The sequence below is a fragment of the Sphaerodactylus townsendi genome, linkage group LG07 (genome assembly GCF_021028975.2).
Source record: "Sphaerodactylus townsendi isolate TG3544 linkage group LG07, MPM_Stown_v2.3, whole genome shotgun sequence".
Lineage (NCBI taxonomy): Eukaryota > Metazoa > Chordata > Lepidosauria > Squamata > Sphaerodactylidae > Sphaerodactylus > Sphaerodactylus townsendi.
The window spans coordinates 80,380,939-80,397,276 of NC_059431.1; the positions used below are offsets into that span (position 1 = coordinate 80,380,939).

Below are 16,338 nucleotides of genomic sequence, written 5' to 3' on the forward strand. Positions count from 1 at the left end.
ATTATTATTATTATTATTATTATTATTATTATTATTATTATTATTATTATTATTATTGGGTTTATAGACCGCCCTCCCCCGAAGGGCTTTTTTACCTAGAAAAATTAATCTCACACAAATATTTGAAGCTTTTTTTTAATTCTCACATGCCTTCAGACACTCCAAATTTAACCATTCAAGTCTATATGTATAAGTTAGAAGTCATTGAATTGGGCTGGTATACAAATAAAGATTATATTAAAATTGCCAAATTTAACTTGGTCAGTTCAGGGATGACCATCCAGTATTTTCTTCTCTTGAAACTCTATCACAATTTAGAATTGCACGGCTCATTTAGAATGCTTCTAATTGTTGTAGGGGAAAAAAGTATTTTTTTAAAAATTATGTTATTCTTCGATTTATATCCCGCCCTCCCCCATAGGGCTCAGTAATGTAGTGTAGTGTAAGTAACGACTATTCAGAACTTTAAAAGTAAGAAAGACCAACGCAATGTGATGCTTCTTGGAAATTTTGTATTTTTAGTTGATCTTTAGACAATATATTTGTCTTCAGTCCTAGCATCCCTACAAAAAGTGAAGATAAAAACTAGTCCATAAAATCATGTAACTCATTTCACATGTTCAGCACTGGCTCAATGGGTGTGATCCAGACTAAATTGTCAATTTCCACCAGCTCCCTTTTCTGCTGTAGACATCCCCCCCACCCCAATCCATCTCATTCCTTTGGATCTCCTATCCCTCAGAAGCAGCATTTTGTGAAGATCAGACTCTGCTACTGGAAAATGTACACTGGATCCAGCCTATGAAGCAAGTTTTAATGAAAGAACTGCTTGAAGACAATCATAAGGACAATTACTGGGAACTGTATCTTTAACTCAGCACTTAAAAATTGTATTCATCGACATATGCTATACTGGCAAAATTACTGAATTAAAATAATGTAAAAATATCTAAGACTGTAGTTATTTTTTTAAAGCTTTAAATTATAGTTGCCATGAATCCAATGTCTTACACCCACACACACTGGCCTTAGATAACAGCCCTTTCTCCATTGCCTGACTTTGGCAGCAATTCCCAGATTGGCTTTTGAGTGACAAGATCACTGGATCATGGCTGATGTAATCTAGGATAAATATGAATGGTGCACTGGTAAAATACATCTCCTATGTCATTCTTTTAATTAACCTTCTTCTTTGGAACTGTTTTCCTTCTTTATAATCAGGTTTTTCAAGTAACTTCACTTTATAGATAATTCCACGTGTTTTATATGCTTAACACAGTACTGATTTGGATTCAAACTTCCCCTCATCCTCAAACCTCTGTGTGCCCCTGAAAAGCTGATGCTGAGAACCTTTCCTGAACAAAATGCTGTGAAGCATGAGAGTTGCAGAAAGGAAGGGAAATTGATAGGTTCACATACATCCCTAGCACAGTGGCAGAGCGGGAAGGGGGCAGGGGATGCATTGAGCACCAGGGGCGTAAAATTCTGTCTCCCTCCTCCTTTTCCTCATACGACCCTCATTGAGCCTCTGAGTTCCTAGGGAGAGACCTTTGGGGCTCACAAGGTCTCCTGGGAAGTATAGTTCCTCAGGCAGTTTTTAGCCTGAACTGTGAAGAGGCCGCTTTTTTCAGCCTGAAAAAGTACTAGAAAAAGGAAAGGAACTAAGGTAAATGTGGGAAGGGGGGAAGGGGGGAAGGGGATGCCATGGGGGGGCACCGTGGGGGGGCACAAGGGGCCATGTGGGGGCACAGTTTGGCCCAGCTACACCTCTGCCCTAGCGTGAGGGGAGCAAATGTCAGATTTAAACTTGCTCTTTCCACTTGGTGCAGAGAGAGGTTGGATAAACGTATGACTACAGCAAAGATATATACATGGTTGAAATCATCAGGGAGCATAGGGAACCCATTTTCCCATTTACATGCACGCTGTGCAGGCAGCGATGAGAACCGATGCAAACAATCCAAGTTGCTTTCGAACATTTGCATGGAGAGGCTTCTCTTTTTTAAAAAAAATTTCCTGCAGCATATGGATAGCTATGCAGGCATGTAGAAATGAACTCCCACAGCCCTGCCAATCATCGCACAATATGACCGGCTGTCTGCGTAGCTATGCAGATGCAACGCGCAAAAGATAAAGAAAAAGGGGGCTCCCTGTGACAGCTGGGCAATGGCAGGTGGATTCTCTCTGACACTGGATGGTATGGTGGAAGGGAAGAAAATAAAGGACCTTCTTCCATTGATTACCAGTGTAGTAGCCATTGGTTATAACCCTGATTTTTTCAAAAAAGCATTGCTAGTTTAGGTACTTTTCAAAAAACCCTTAGTTAGCTGGAAATAAAACATCTGTAGAAATCGTTTGGGGATGGGACCTGTGTGGATTCCCCTCCCCCCAAAAACAGGTTATATAGCATCCCATGTCATTATATTTGCCAAAGTGCCTGTATCTCAAGTCTACTTCTTCAGTTTATGGAAATTTATATTTAACTCTTGTGAGAATATTTAGATATATCAATTCCATGACAAAAGTAATATGTTTCACTTAATGGAAAAATATCTATGACTGAACACAAAATCATCTTAAATTTGTATATGCATGCTAGAAGTATGCCGCCTCTTTGCTTTCATAATGTTCAAGTTAATTCAGATGAAAACTATATTTACCTGAAATTCTGGAACAGCTGGCTTCGTAATAGATTTTCTCTTCTTTGTAATTGCTTTTTTAGACACAGATTTCTTTCCTTGAAGGAAAAATATTAACATAAATCTTTAATGCTTTATAAAGCATTAATACAAAAGAGTTGAAAAATTAACTTCAATAGTTCACGTGACTGTTTCAGAACTACACTATAAGTATCTTCACAGGCAAATTTTATTATTTTAGCAAGCTCATGGTAGTGGTTTTTATAAAATTAGACTTCCAGAAAGAATATTTATAAAATTAGACTTCCAGGAAGAATATTGTAATAATTATTATTCTTTTATTGAATTCCTTTGCAGAAGCTGTACCAGGAAAAATAATGAAAAATATTTTTCCTCTTATACACTCCCTCAAATATTAATGTTCATAAGAGACCTGCACATGAATCAGAGACCAGCTGTTTTAACTCTGAAGACAGTAGAAAACAAAATATTATTTCTAAAAATCATATATGTATGTACAATTAAACCACCACAGCTATATTATCTCTAACTGCATATAGATGAATAGGTTTATTTGTGAGGAGGCAAAGTCCCAAAGCTTTTAAAAAAGACAAACATTCTCAAATCCCCTGTATTTGCTCACTAATAAGAATAGAAAATCCTTTTGACCCCTAAAAACAACCATCTACTTTGAGTCATCAAGGTTCATTAGAACAAATAAATAAGAGCAAAAGCAACCAGCCGCACAACTGTAGTGTGGTATATTGAGCTTCCCCTCCCCTCCGCAAGAAAAGGGATGATACCAGCCAGTGACGTAGGTACAGATTTTTTATGGGGCAGGGCCATGCAACCACCCGCACCTGGGGGCACGGCCACGCCTCCCCAAGCCCCGCCCCAGGCCTCAGTGCTTATAAAAGCAGCTCTCTGAGGCCAGGGATGGCAGACTCCCCTGCCCCCCCACCAGCTGGGCTCCCAGCCAGCAGCCCCTTCTGCCCTCCCCTCCGGGCAGAGGCGTAGCTAGGGAAAATGGAGCCCAGTGCAAAATCTGAGTTTTGCGTGCACGCCCCCCCCCCCACCACCATGGGCAGCCACTGTGATGCTGGAATCCACCCCCAAACAGCATCACTTTCAATGGTGTTTAAACTAGGGAGTCCAGATTCTCCTTTTAAATCCTTAAAGGGAGAATCAACCTTAAAGGGAGAATCAACTTTGAAAGTGATGCTGTTTTGGGGTGGATTATCCCCCACCCTGAAAAGAATATCACTTTCAAATGTTTAAACTGGGGACCTCAGATTCTCCCTTTAAATCCATGCCAAAGGGGTGGATTTAAAAGGAGAATCTGGGGAAATTTGGGGGGTGCCTGCTGTCAGTGGTGCAATTGTTAAGTTAGCAGCACCAAACTTTCAGGGTATCTTTAGGAGACTCTCCTGATGATACCACCCAGGTTTGGTGAAGTTTGGTTCAAGAGGTCCAAAGTTAGGAACCCTCAAAGGTGTAGCCCCCGTCTCCTATTAGCTCCCATTAGAAACAATGGAGGATGGGGCACCCCCTTTGGGAGTCCATAACTTTGGACCCCCTGAGCCAAACCTCACCAAATGTGGGCGGTATCATCAGGAGAGTCTCCTGAAAAATCTCTGAAATTTTGGTGATGCTAGCCGAAAAACTGCACCACCTGCAGGCCAAAAATGGAAAAAACACTTTAAAAATACAAACCCCCCACAAGCTACCAGCCTTGTCCAACTGCTGCACCCAGCTTGCTTAGCCTGTGAGCATTCAGACAGGCATCCTCCAATTTGGCTGAAACAGAGTCGCCAAAAGGCATTACTATGCAAGGACATAGGTAAGGGGGGGTTCTCAGGTTCAAACCCCCCATTACATGTCTGAAGCTCCACCCCCGTTTGTGGGTTTTTTGTATTTTTAAAGTGTTTTTTTCGGTAGAAGCAGCATCACAATACAGCTGAATCTGAGCCCTAAGTTCTTCTCCTCCAAACAGGAGAACAGACATAGAAGAGACATTATCTAAGATGTGAACACTTACTGAGAAGATTCTTCTTGGTTGTGTTTTACCAGGTCGCACCAAAAAAGCATAAGCAAAGCTGATTTTTGCAACTTAACATTTAGTGTTATTGTTCTGCCTGTTTGGCATTCCAGAGTTATAGTTTTATGTCATGGACAACAAACTTTTAAAACCAGGATAGTAAATGGGTGCTCTGAATTGTCTAAACACTGTCTGCTTAGTAACTACTCAGTGTTAGGGATCTAATTAAAAAACAACAATTTCATTTTCAAACAGTGAATCTATAACATCATCTTCATTTGTATTTTTGCTGATAAGGTATTTTTAATTAAAGGGTCCTGGAAAACAATCTATTCCTCTCATTAAGAAAGATACTGAATTCCGTATCCCATTTTGCTTCTGAACAGTACTGAAGGCTGAATACAAAACACTCAGCCTACTCTTGTTTTGAAGTTTAAAAAAGTTATAATTAGTACCATGTCAAAAAGGAAAGCAATGCAGTCATTCTCAATATATGGCTACAAATCTTTGAAAAATAAATTCAGGCCCATTACAAATGACCAAAGCAATTGAAGCTTGCAGTGAACTACAGAATATTTTCAGTGGAAGCTGACCAAAAATGGGAGAATCTATATCAAAAAACCATGTTCAGTGTAGTTTTGTCCACTTTTGAAAATGTAACCACATCACAATGATAATACAGCACAGCATGGATAAGGCATCGAACAAAAACGAGCCACAGTGTAACCATTAACAAAAGAACCCCCCAGCAATTTCTAGCTGAACCACAATATTTTTGTAGATCATGACTTTTGCTCTTCATTTGTATAAAAGGAAGTTTTTTCCCCCCAGAGCTCCTGCTTCAACATACAATCAGAGTTGCATAAATACTTAACATTCTGAAGTATCAGATCCATATTATTAGGATGTTTTGGGCACAAGGACAACCAGGTATCAAAGGCCACCTACAAGGACTGACATACACTCATAGCCTTCCCCATATCAGGTGTAAAAATCACCTTACCAGATTTGTGCTTCTTGTGTTTGACTTTCTTTTTCATCATGAGCAACTTATTCTGGATCTCAGGCTTATAAGATTTCAGGGAGTGAAGGTGAATCTCACGCTTCCTCTGGAGCTTTTCACTTAAAATATCTTTCAGTTTCTTTTTTTTCTTTTTCTTCTTTTTTGCTCGCATTTTACTAAGCTTTAGTGTTTTGCTATTTTTTACTGAATTTACTTCTCGAGCAATTTTGTAGCTATTCATAGCTGAATTATCAGTGTGATTCCCATTCACATGCATTTGGCAGGTTTTAAGAGTGTTCTCTTTTAACAGAGTAGCCTCAGTTTTCACTACAGAAGATTCATCACATTTTCCCCCATTCTCCACAATCCTGATTTCTCCTGGGCTGAGAGGCCCCCCAATGTCAGCATTCTCTCCCAGAACAATGCTTTGATCCCTATTTTCTTTACAGCAGTCTGTTGTAAAGTCACAGCCCTTATGAATTTTCTCTTCACATCTGGATTTCATTTCTTTTTCTGGGGCAACACTCAAATGGTCTAAATGGATCTTTGCTGAACAAAGACTTGTCCTGGGCTCTGCCTTTGCATGAGACAGCAGCTCTTCTTTAGCACCACATCTAACTTCCCCATTGCTCTTGGTGGCATATTCACATTTCACTTTTTCCAGTTTAATGCGTGGAACTCTTTTTACCTTGATAGATGGACCTGGAAACTCAGGGGCATGAAAAGGCCTCTGTTTGTAAATCCGGACATCTGCACCACAGAACTGTGGGAAATGAACATAGGCATTTTCTAAGTAATCATAACCTAGAATCACTTCTCTGCATTCATGGATAGGCTGTCCAAGTACAGCATCTTGGACATCTTTTTGGGTTTCATACACAAAGTCACAAAGGCCCTTTAGCAGCCACACTTTTTGGCGAAATGGAAGCTCATGAAATGCTTTTTCTTCCAAAGGATTAATTTCTCCAAGAACCTGAAAAAATTGAGGACAAAGACCAAGTTTTTCAGCACAGCTGTCAGGATTGTCAGTTTGCCCTACAGCTGTATACCACTGCTGTACTTTTTGTCGAAGTGCTGCTTCCCAAGTGCTGTAAGAAAGAGTTGGCCTTCGATGCAAGGTAGATCTCCGATGAGGAGGACTTAACAAAGAGGTCATTATTTTAGATAAAAAAGCATTACACTGTGGCATTAGAAGGCAGCGTTCTAACTCATAGAAGACTATTTCGGGCAAGTTTAAAATATGCTGTGCTAAACAAAGGAAGTGACCAATAGCTGGAATTTCCCACATGCATTCCATTCGAGTGGGTGCTGCTTGACCTAGGAGAGATTTCTCCCATTCTTCTATTTCTTTGTGATTAGCTTCCTCTGCTTCTTTTCTTTCTTGTTCTCGATGTCTAATAAAGCAAAAAACAAACAGATCAGTTTTAATATCTAGAATTTTAAGAATTTAGAATACGGTTTAGGTCTAAAATAAAATTATTTCTACAAAGTATTGGATGACTCTATTAATACTGAGTTTTTTTTAGAAACTATCATAATTGTAGCCCACCATTCTACCAGTGAGCTTAGTGTTACATACATGATTCTGCCCTTCCCCATTTTAACTTCAACACAACCCAATGAGGTAATTCAGGCTGAGTAGAAGAAGAAGAAGAGTTTGGATTTATATCCCCCCTTTCTCTCTTGCAGGAGACTCAAAGGGGCTTACAATCTCCTTGCCCTTCCCCCCTCACAACAAACACCCTGTGAGGTAGGTGGGGCTGAGAGAGCTCTGAGAAGCTGCCCAAGGTCACCCAGCTGGCATGTGTGGGAGTGTACAGGCTAATCTGAATTCCCCAGATAAGCCTCCACAGCTCAGGTGGCAGAGCTGGGAATCAAACCCAGTTCCTCCAGATTAGATACACGAGCTCTTAACCTCCTACGCCACTGCTGCTCCTAGATAAGCCCTAGATAACCTGTCTGCATGGGGTATCCCCAGTCTCAGTTTGATGCACAAATCAAGCAATCTCTAATGCCCATGGGCATTACTGCACACACTACAGATACATTTTCTAGTGCCTGCTTGCTTCTCGGGTCTTAAATATAAAATTCAAAGGGTTTTGCTGGGATCCTCTCTCTCAACTCACACATTAATAAATCACTGGCCTTGTTCTGAATGAGCATATGATGGTCACATGTGCCTCCCTGGCTTGCCAGGTCCCCCCTAACCACTGATGGGGGATGGAGGGGAGGCTTGCCAGGTCCCCCCTAACCACTGATGGGGGATGGAGGGGAGGGTTGCCAGATCCAGGTTAAGAAACCACTGGAGATTTGGTGATGGAGCCTATGGAAGATAGGGACACCAATGGGAACAATGCAATAGAGTCCACTCTCCAAAGTATCCACTTTCTCCAGGGGAACTGATATCTGTAGTGTGGAGATAAGCTATAATTCCAGGGGATCCCCAGGTCTCACCTGGAGGTTGGCCTCCCTACTTGCCATGGAAACAGATTTTATGTTTTAGAGCCTGGCATCCTATCCCTGCGGCTGAACAGTTAGCAAGCCCTCCACTTTAGCACAGTTAGCATCCCAAAGCAACAGTCAATCCTGGTCCTCACCATGGCAATCATTTTTGGATTTGGCCCAGCATCACACAATAGCCATTATATGGTGGAACTTTTTCCTCAAAATTCCAAAAGTGCCCACAAACTCAACAAAATTGGGAAGCCATGCTCTAACTGCTACTACCACAGTGGTCTGCAAGATAATATAACTGTGGAAATTGACATTGCTGTTTTCCTACTGAACTACCTGCTGTGTAGAACACACGCACTAACACTGCTGATTAGCATAGTGCAGCAAAATCAGCCCACTAGGTTCAAACAGTGTATTACTCCAAAAACACCAAAAATGTCAACTAAAACATTTGAAAACTGAATAGTATATTAATACATCTTTGAATTGAAGCTCATAACAAGTTAATCCTTTTTTAAATAAGATCTTATATCTTACTCAAACAATCAGCATAGAGAGTGCCTAGGAATTTCATTGTGGAACCTAGCATTTTCGACAATTATTTTATTTTAGCATTTCTTGGCAATCCTCAGAAGTACCTAGCTTATTTATCATTTCACATTAGCATAATTGTTGTATGACAAAAAAAATACATGCAACCCAGTTCATTTCACTGCTTATTTATATGCTAAGTCTAAACCATTCAATAGTAATAGGCAGGCAGGTAACTAGGTGAAATTTATTGTGTAAGGTCAAAGACCATAATAAAATAAGAAAAACAACTGTCCAGGCAGTAATAAATATAACATTAAAAGAAAACACAGTTATTAAGTTTTGAATTCATCAGGACCAAATTTCCCCTGCGGGGAAAGAGCAGGATATAAATTAAATTAAATTGAATAACACAGATTGCATCAGGGTGAAAATTTAGCATGAACGTTCTTGGCTGACAATGCATACAGTGATATCATACAGATGACAGATGACACAGTGATCCTTTTCAGATAGGAGTATGATGGGCAGACCAATCAGGGGGGAGGTGCGAACTGGCTCTTGGAGCTAGTGTAGAGTTGCACTGGTGTGTTTGCCCACTCTGCTAGCATAAGTGGCACTTACACCAGCAGGGAGAGCAAATTAGGAGGCAGCCGGGCAGTGTGGAACTCTGAAGCCTGACCTATAACAGCCTGTGCCCCAATATCTGCATCCCAAGCCTTGCTCTTTATGGCTCTACCTTCAGAGTTGAGGTGGGTGGCAACCATAGACAGGGCTTTTTCAGCAGTGATATCTCACTTATGGAATGCCCTTCCGCTTGAGGTTCACCTGGCATCTACATTCCTTTCTTTTAGGTGCCAGGTCAAAACATTTCTGTTCACTCAGGATTATTTTAGTCGGAAACCTTACCGAGGTGTCAAACTCACGGCCCTCCAGATGTTATGGACTACAGTTCCCATCATGATGCTGGCATGATGCTGGCAGGGGATGATGGGAACTGTAGTCCATAACATCTGGAGGGCCGCGCTGTCAATAGTCTGTTTTTATGATATAGGCTTTTATGCCAGGCTTTTTAAAATGCTAGATGTTTATTAATATATTTTCATGTTTTGTTATTTTTTACTTTGGAAGCTGCCTTAGGTTTCTGGAGAGGCAGCAGAAACATAAATGATGTAAAAGTTTTATTTTGTTATATCTCCTAGAATGTGAATGTATTCGGTACAAACATAAAAATATATTATGTCTGTTGCTACCAACAACTGAAGACGGCAGCCAGATAGTCACCAGAATGAATGTAATAGAGAACATACTCTTCAGCGTGTATAGTGGGCATTTGACTCTCTCCATCCAGGATATAAAAGATTCCACTCTGCCCCAAAGTCCACTTCTGAACTTCAGAGAACTTGGTAGAACAGCCTGAACAGCTTCAGTCAGAACAGAGAACTACAGCATCTTGCACTCTTACATATTAATCAGCACACACACACAAGCTTAAATCAAACATTTATTCAGAGAAGCTTACTCCTGAATAAGTGTGAATAGAATTGCAGTCTTAGGCCCACACATCTTTGAATGCTAGCCTATAATATTCAGTATCATACCACTAAGATATATTAGAATGACAAACAACCAGTTAAACAAGAATGATTTTAATATGTCAAAATCCACAGCACAAAAAGCTAATTAGTCCACATACCCTCCTTAGTCCTTGTTTTCTCAATTCTGTTTTTAAAAAATCATCTTTATTTTCTACATTTGTTATAGTACATTATTTACATAGGAAACAATAAGGGCGCTTTTCGAACTGTTTCAAATCTATTAATTGCCCTGCAGCTATACAAAAAAGTTCCATTGAATCCAGTGTTTTTTTCTTCCCACTGTTTGAAGTATTGCAGCTTTAGCTAGTTACCATGCCATGGTCTAGAAAGTATGAAATTCTTATACATAAATATTAGTATTCAGAAGTCTGGCCTTACTGATTTTATACTGACCATGAAAAGATGCAATTTTATCACATTAAAAATCTAGTAATTTCAGTGTCTTACACTACTATTTAGAAAACTATCCTGCTCAGTAAAGTAGAGGATGCACAAGCTAGAATTAATGAATCTTAAGAGTGATTAACTTTGGATTCACAAAACCTTGTGAGTTGTTTCTTTGGTTAAATATTAGTTTTAAAAATCTTTGTCACCTTATTCATAGAGATATTAAATTGTACCACTTTCAGGCTTCTTTTCAGTTAATTTCTAACTAAATGCTTTGCTTATAAGCTTTCATTATATTTACAACCTCCAATTGTGTTAGGATTCTGTTATAACTGCTCTGGCTCACATCCTCAAATTCTTCATTGGTGGAAACAGAAGATAAGCATTTCCTTCGGCACATTCAAATCTAAATACTTTTAGGTTGAACTGATTCCTCCAAGAGAACAACAATGATGCCTTGCCTTCTTCCCAGCAGCAAAAATAACTAAAGCAATTTAAACAAAATTGTACAGGACTTTGACTCAATCAAAAAGAGAAGAACTTTCTTGTTGTGGTCAACCTGCTATATCTGGTATACACTGGACGCAATTCCTACTACAGAAGTAGTCAGGCTGTGAAAGAATCCTGAAGGCTGGGGTAACAAACAAAATACTATACTTTTTTCAACATAAAAATGATAATTCATCTGAACCATCTTAGTTCTAGAATGCTCAATTTGGGTCCTGGTGCCTATCTAGTTTTGTCCCCAAGGCACTAGGATCCAAATGGAGCATTCTAGAATAAAGATGGTCCAGGAAATGGCAGATGAATCCTCAAATCTACTGTCACCTTTACGTTGAAAAAGGTTTAACTCTGGCTTAATGACATAGCTTTTTACTCAGTCTTTCCCCTCTTCTGCTCAAAGACCCTTCCTTCTATCCCTGACCATGGCTTCTATTACAAGTCAAGCATTATACACATTTCTAAATGCTCTAAAGAGCAATGTTCCATGAAAGCCCTTGCTATATCATCAGTAACGCCCCCCCCCCGCAATTATTGCCTTTTAGGACAAAACATTTTTGCATTGTTTTTCAAGCATGTTGTAGCTTTAAGTCTGTTATGTAGCTCAGCAGCACTCGATGTTTTGGGATCCTGTTCTATTTTGATATCTACTAGGCTGGAAAGAGAGAAGGCAAAATACGGTACCACTACAAAAAGGATTTCTCTTGTAACTTTGTTTTTATGGTATTTAAGAGGTAAGGATAGATGATTATTTAAAAAAACTAAAGTAGGATTTGCTACTGGTTCTTACTAAATCCTTAAAAATCCATCTGTGTTCTACACAACACTACTGCAGGGTCTGCTTAATCAGCTTAATAAAATTCCTCTGGTACCCAAGATAAACACTTTTGGCAAAAGTCTGTTCTCTGGCTAAGTTAATCACTGAAAGCAGAGCTGAGCCTTTGCACAGCAAAATTCTATGGTTTGACTGCTTGAATAATAAGTTGCAATCCACGTGTGTGTGTGTGTGTGTGTGCGCGCGCACCTGCGCCTTGGTCAAAGGCGCAGCTGAGCTGCACCGTCAGTGATGTGCTGCACCATGTCCAGCCCCAGAATAGCAGAGAAAAAAGCAACACTGGGGAAAAGCGGGGTGGAGAAACATGGGAGGAATGAGGTGCCAAAGCCAGCCTAGAGGGGGGAAGGGTTGGGATCAGATAAAGGAGGGCTGGAGCAGGGCTGCCACATGTATTCCTGAATAGGGCAGCAGAGTGTGAGGGAGAGGTACCAGCCTCGCAGGGCTCAGAGAAGCACTGGAGTTCCACAAAGGCTCTGGGGAGGGGGGCGCAGGGGTCAACATCTTTGCGGTCTCTGCGGTGCCTCCCGCTCCCCCCACCATGTCAATTTTCTTCTGTCTGGTGGGTTGGTGATTGGAGACGGTGCGTTCTGGCGGCAGTATTGGGGGTCGGTGGCAGTAACCCCCTCCCATTTTCCAACTTGGTCCCTGCCGAACCGGGAGACCCGCGACCAAAATAAGTTGGGCGCGGGGCCCGGAGACGGAGCGGCTCGGTGGCAACAACATCGGGGGTTGGTGACAGGAACCCCATCTGGCCCCCGAGCGGGAACTTCGTCGTGCCAGGAGCTTCGTCGCCAGCAGGAGCGGAGCACAGAAATTGCGCCCGCTGCGGGAGGCTGCATAGCTGCCGGTTTCTTAGGCGACTCCGGCGCTTCGGAGGCCGCGCCTACAACGCGAACGTTGGGAACGCGGCACCAGAGTGTGCTAGAGTATGGCGCTTTGAAGACCGCGACCATCACGCGAGCATCGAAAACGCAGTCTTGGGGTGTGCTGGAACTGAGACAAGACCTTGATTATTCGAAGAGGCATGGACAGTGGAGGCGGCTCTCGGGACTAGTGGTGCAGTCCAGGAAAAACGATAAAGCTGTTGCCCCGATTAGACACGACAGGCTGGCGGTGAGAGGGTCAAGCAAGCCGTGGCTTCAAGAGCGATTTGTACATGTGTGGACTGACGTACGAGTGGTTTACTTGGGGTGTGCAGGCCCCTTGTTTGCCGCTTGGCTAACGCTTCTACTATTGAGGAGCACAGTGGGAGAAGGTCTGCACAGAGAACTAGTAACAGCAGTTCTTTTTGTTACCCGTTGGTGCCCTCTACTGGCCCTTATCGCCCCTTTTGTGACTTTTCTACATCTTCCAAGCGCCTGGTTACTGATATTTATTACCGTCCAACTAAATCTCATTACATCTACAGTACCCTGTGGTGAGGGCATTGGGAGACTGTTGGAGAACCTGCTGAGGACCGTGAAGTCCCACCTCCTTCGCCCTCATATATTCATGATTCACCTGTAACTTAGAGTGAGTTGTAGTTTTAGTGGTTATAGGTTAGAAAATAGAGCTAGTGGCATCATTCAGTACATTAAGTGTAAGCAGTTAGTCCAGCCTTGCTTGTGGTAGTTTAATATTAATCTTAGTTAGATTAGTGGAAGTGAGTTAGTGGCAAGCCTGGCCCATTGTGGGGTGTTTTAACTAGGCTATTGATAGAGGGGGGATAGTGGCAATATGGGGGCACCATATATGGGGCTGGGAATCAGTACTGGCGGAATTTGGTAAAGTATGATGGTAGGCGGCGGCCATATGATAGAAGACGGACGAGATATGGGTATGCTCGTTCACCTTCTGACCTCCGTCCTATCCCAAGGAACGAGGTTGGTCGGGCTCAGAGACACTCTGCTTCGTCTCTGGTGTTGATAAATGCCAGGTCCATTAATAATAAGACCGCTGTCCTCCATGATTTTCTTGGAGCCCAGCAGATGGACCTGGCCTGTATCACCGAAACCTGGGTGCGTGAAGGTGAGACCGTCGCTCTGCGCGAGATCACGCTACCGGGTTTCGCGTGCCTCCACCAGTCCCGAACACAGGGCCGGGGGGGTGGGGTGGCAATGCTCATCCGTGATTCAATTCCCTTTAGGGCTGTCCCTGTCCCGGAGATCACTGGCATGGAGTGTGTTGGTCTAGAGTGGTTGGCCTTGGAGAGGTTGGCAATCCTCTTGGTGTACCGGTCGCCTAGCGCACCTGGGGATGGCCTGCCACGGCTGCTGGAGGTGGTGGCGGACTGGGCGTTGCGGTTTCCCAGACTTGTTGTCTTGGGCGACTTCAACGTCCATGTTGACACTGCCTCATGTGCAGTGGCTGTGGACCTGGTTTCATCCATGGCGACACTAGGCCTCTCCTTGGTAAGTTCCAGCCCCACTCATGAGGCCGGTCACACGCTAGATTTGGTCTTCGGGTCAGGTATTGATTTGGTCGTATCCTCTGTTGACAGAGTGCCATGGTCCGACCATTATGCCCTGAAGGTTCGGATGGATCTGCCACACTACCCCTGTCTAGGCGACAGGCTGATTTATGCCCGCCCGCGGAGACTTATGGATCCAATTGGTTTCCTGAATGCTCTGCGGGATCCTGAACCCACCGGCACACTCGATGAGCAGGTGGAGGAATGGAATTCCCGGCTCTCCGATGCCATCGAAGTTGTTGCTCCCCGGCGTCCTCTGCGTCCTTGTTCTCGGCGGGCTCCGTGGTATACTGAAGAGCTTCGTCATATGAAGTGGGCACTCAGACGCCTAGAGCGAGTCTGGAGGAAATCTCGTGACGAAGCTACGCGAACATCTTATAGGACGTTTATGAAAGCCTACGAGATGGTGAGGAAGGAAGCGAAGAGGGCGTTCTTCTCTTCCTCTCTCGCGTCCTCTAGCTCTCGCCCGGCACAATTGTTTCATGTGATTCGGTCTTTGACCTCTCTATCGGAGGGTTCAGTAAATCCTCAATTGGCTATTAGCTGTGAAGCATTTATGAGCTTTTTTGCAGATAAAGTCACGTGGCTTCGCCAGGACCTTCCTGCCACCTTGTCTACAATTAGTGAACTGGAGGCCCCCTTGCCGTCTTCAGGACCTTGTTTGGCCCGGTTTTCCCTGCTCTCTGAAGCCGCAGTTGACAGGGTCTTGGCTGCTGTTAGACCTACTACTTGTCCTCTGGATCCGTGCCCCTCCTGGCTTATTAAAATTTGCCGGGAGGAGTTACGACCCCACCTGTTGAATATCATCAATGGCTCTCTTGAGCAAGGAGTCTTTCTGGGTGGGTTGAAGGAGGCAGTGGTCCGCCCACTCTTAAAAAGACCATCGTTAGATCCTGGAGATCTGGCCAATTACGCCCGTTTGAATCTTTCGTTCCTGGGAAGGTAATTGAGAGAGTGGTGTTGGAGCAGCTTCAGGGTTTCCTGGGTGACACAGCGGTTTTCGATCCCTACCAGTCCGGCTTCCGTGCTGAGCATGGGGCGGAGGCGGTTCTCGTCACTGTCACAGATGCGCTCGATATACAGCTAGACCGAGGCGGATCGGCGCTGCTGGTATCGTTAGATCTGACCGCAGCGTTTGATATGGTCGATCGACCTTTTGACCCACCGCCTGGCGCTTCGAGGTACAGGGCATTGTCCTTCAGTGGATTGTCGTTCGCCGGGACCGGGGTCAGCAAGTGTGGTCGGGGAACAAGCCTCCCAGAGAGGTGCCCACTTCATTGTGGAGTGCCTCAGGGGGCTCTATTATCCCGCTGTTATTTAACATCTATATCGACCCTTGCTCAGCTGATGCGGAGCTTTGGGCTGATCTGTCATCAGTATGCGATGACACTCAGCTCATTCTGTCGATGGAGGAGCTGTCACCGCCCCTGCGGCTCTACAGCATTGTTTGGGGGCGGGAGCTGGGTGGTTGCAGCGGAGCAGGGTGAAACTAAATCCATCGGAAACGGAGATCCTTTGGCTTGACCGTGGGGGGAGGTTGGGAACTTCCAGCCGCCCGGTGTGGGAGGGTCTCGTGGCGCCGACCCCTCTGTCCGCAGCCTGGGGGTCCACCTGGATTCGTCTCTTTCAATGGAGACCCAGGTGGCCCATACAACCCAGGTTGCGTTTTTCCATCTTCGCCAGGCCCGGCGGCTGGCTCCCTTCCTCTCCAACGCGGATCTGGCCACTGTGATCCATGCAACGGTCACCTCCAGGTTAGACTATTGTAACTCGCTCTACGCGGGCCTTCCCTTGCGTTTGATTCGGAGGTTAAAACTGGTCCAGCATGCGGCGGCGCGGCTGCTCACAGGGGGCGCCTTTCGTGATCACATCCAACCTTTGTAGATTGGGACAACTATAGACG

The 16,338-nt window shown here is 43.7% G+C and overlaps 1 protein-coding gene across 2 annotated transcripts in view; it reads right to left on the reverse strand.

Moving 5' to 3' along the window:
- KIAA2026 (KIAA2026 ortholog) overlaps positions 1-16,338 on the reverse strand; it is a 55,535-nt gene that overhangs the window by 12,985 nt on the left and 26,212 nt on the right. For both annotated transcript variants that reach the window (XM_048503020.1, XM_048503018.1), the window contains 2 exons: positions 5,681-7,074; positions 2,661-2,737 (listed from right to left, as the gene is read on the reverse strand). In XM_048503020.1, the coding sequence (XP_048358977.1) occupies positions 2,661-2,737; positions 5,681-7,074 (1,471 nt within the window). The remainder of the gene's footprint in view (positions 1-2,660; positions 2,738-5,680; positions 7,075-16,338) is intronic.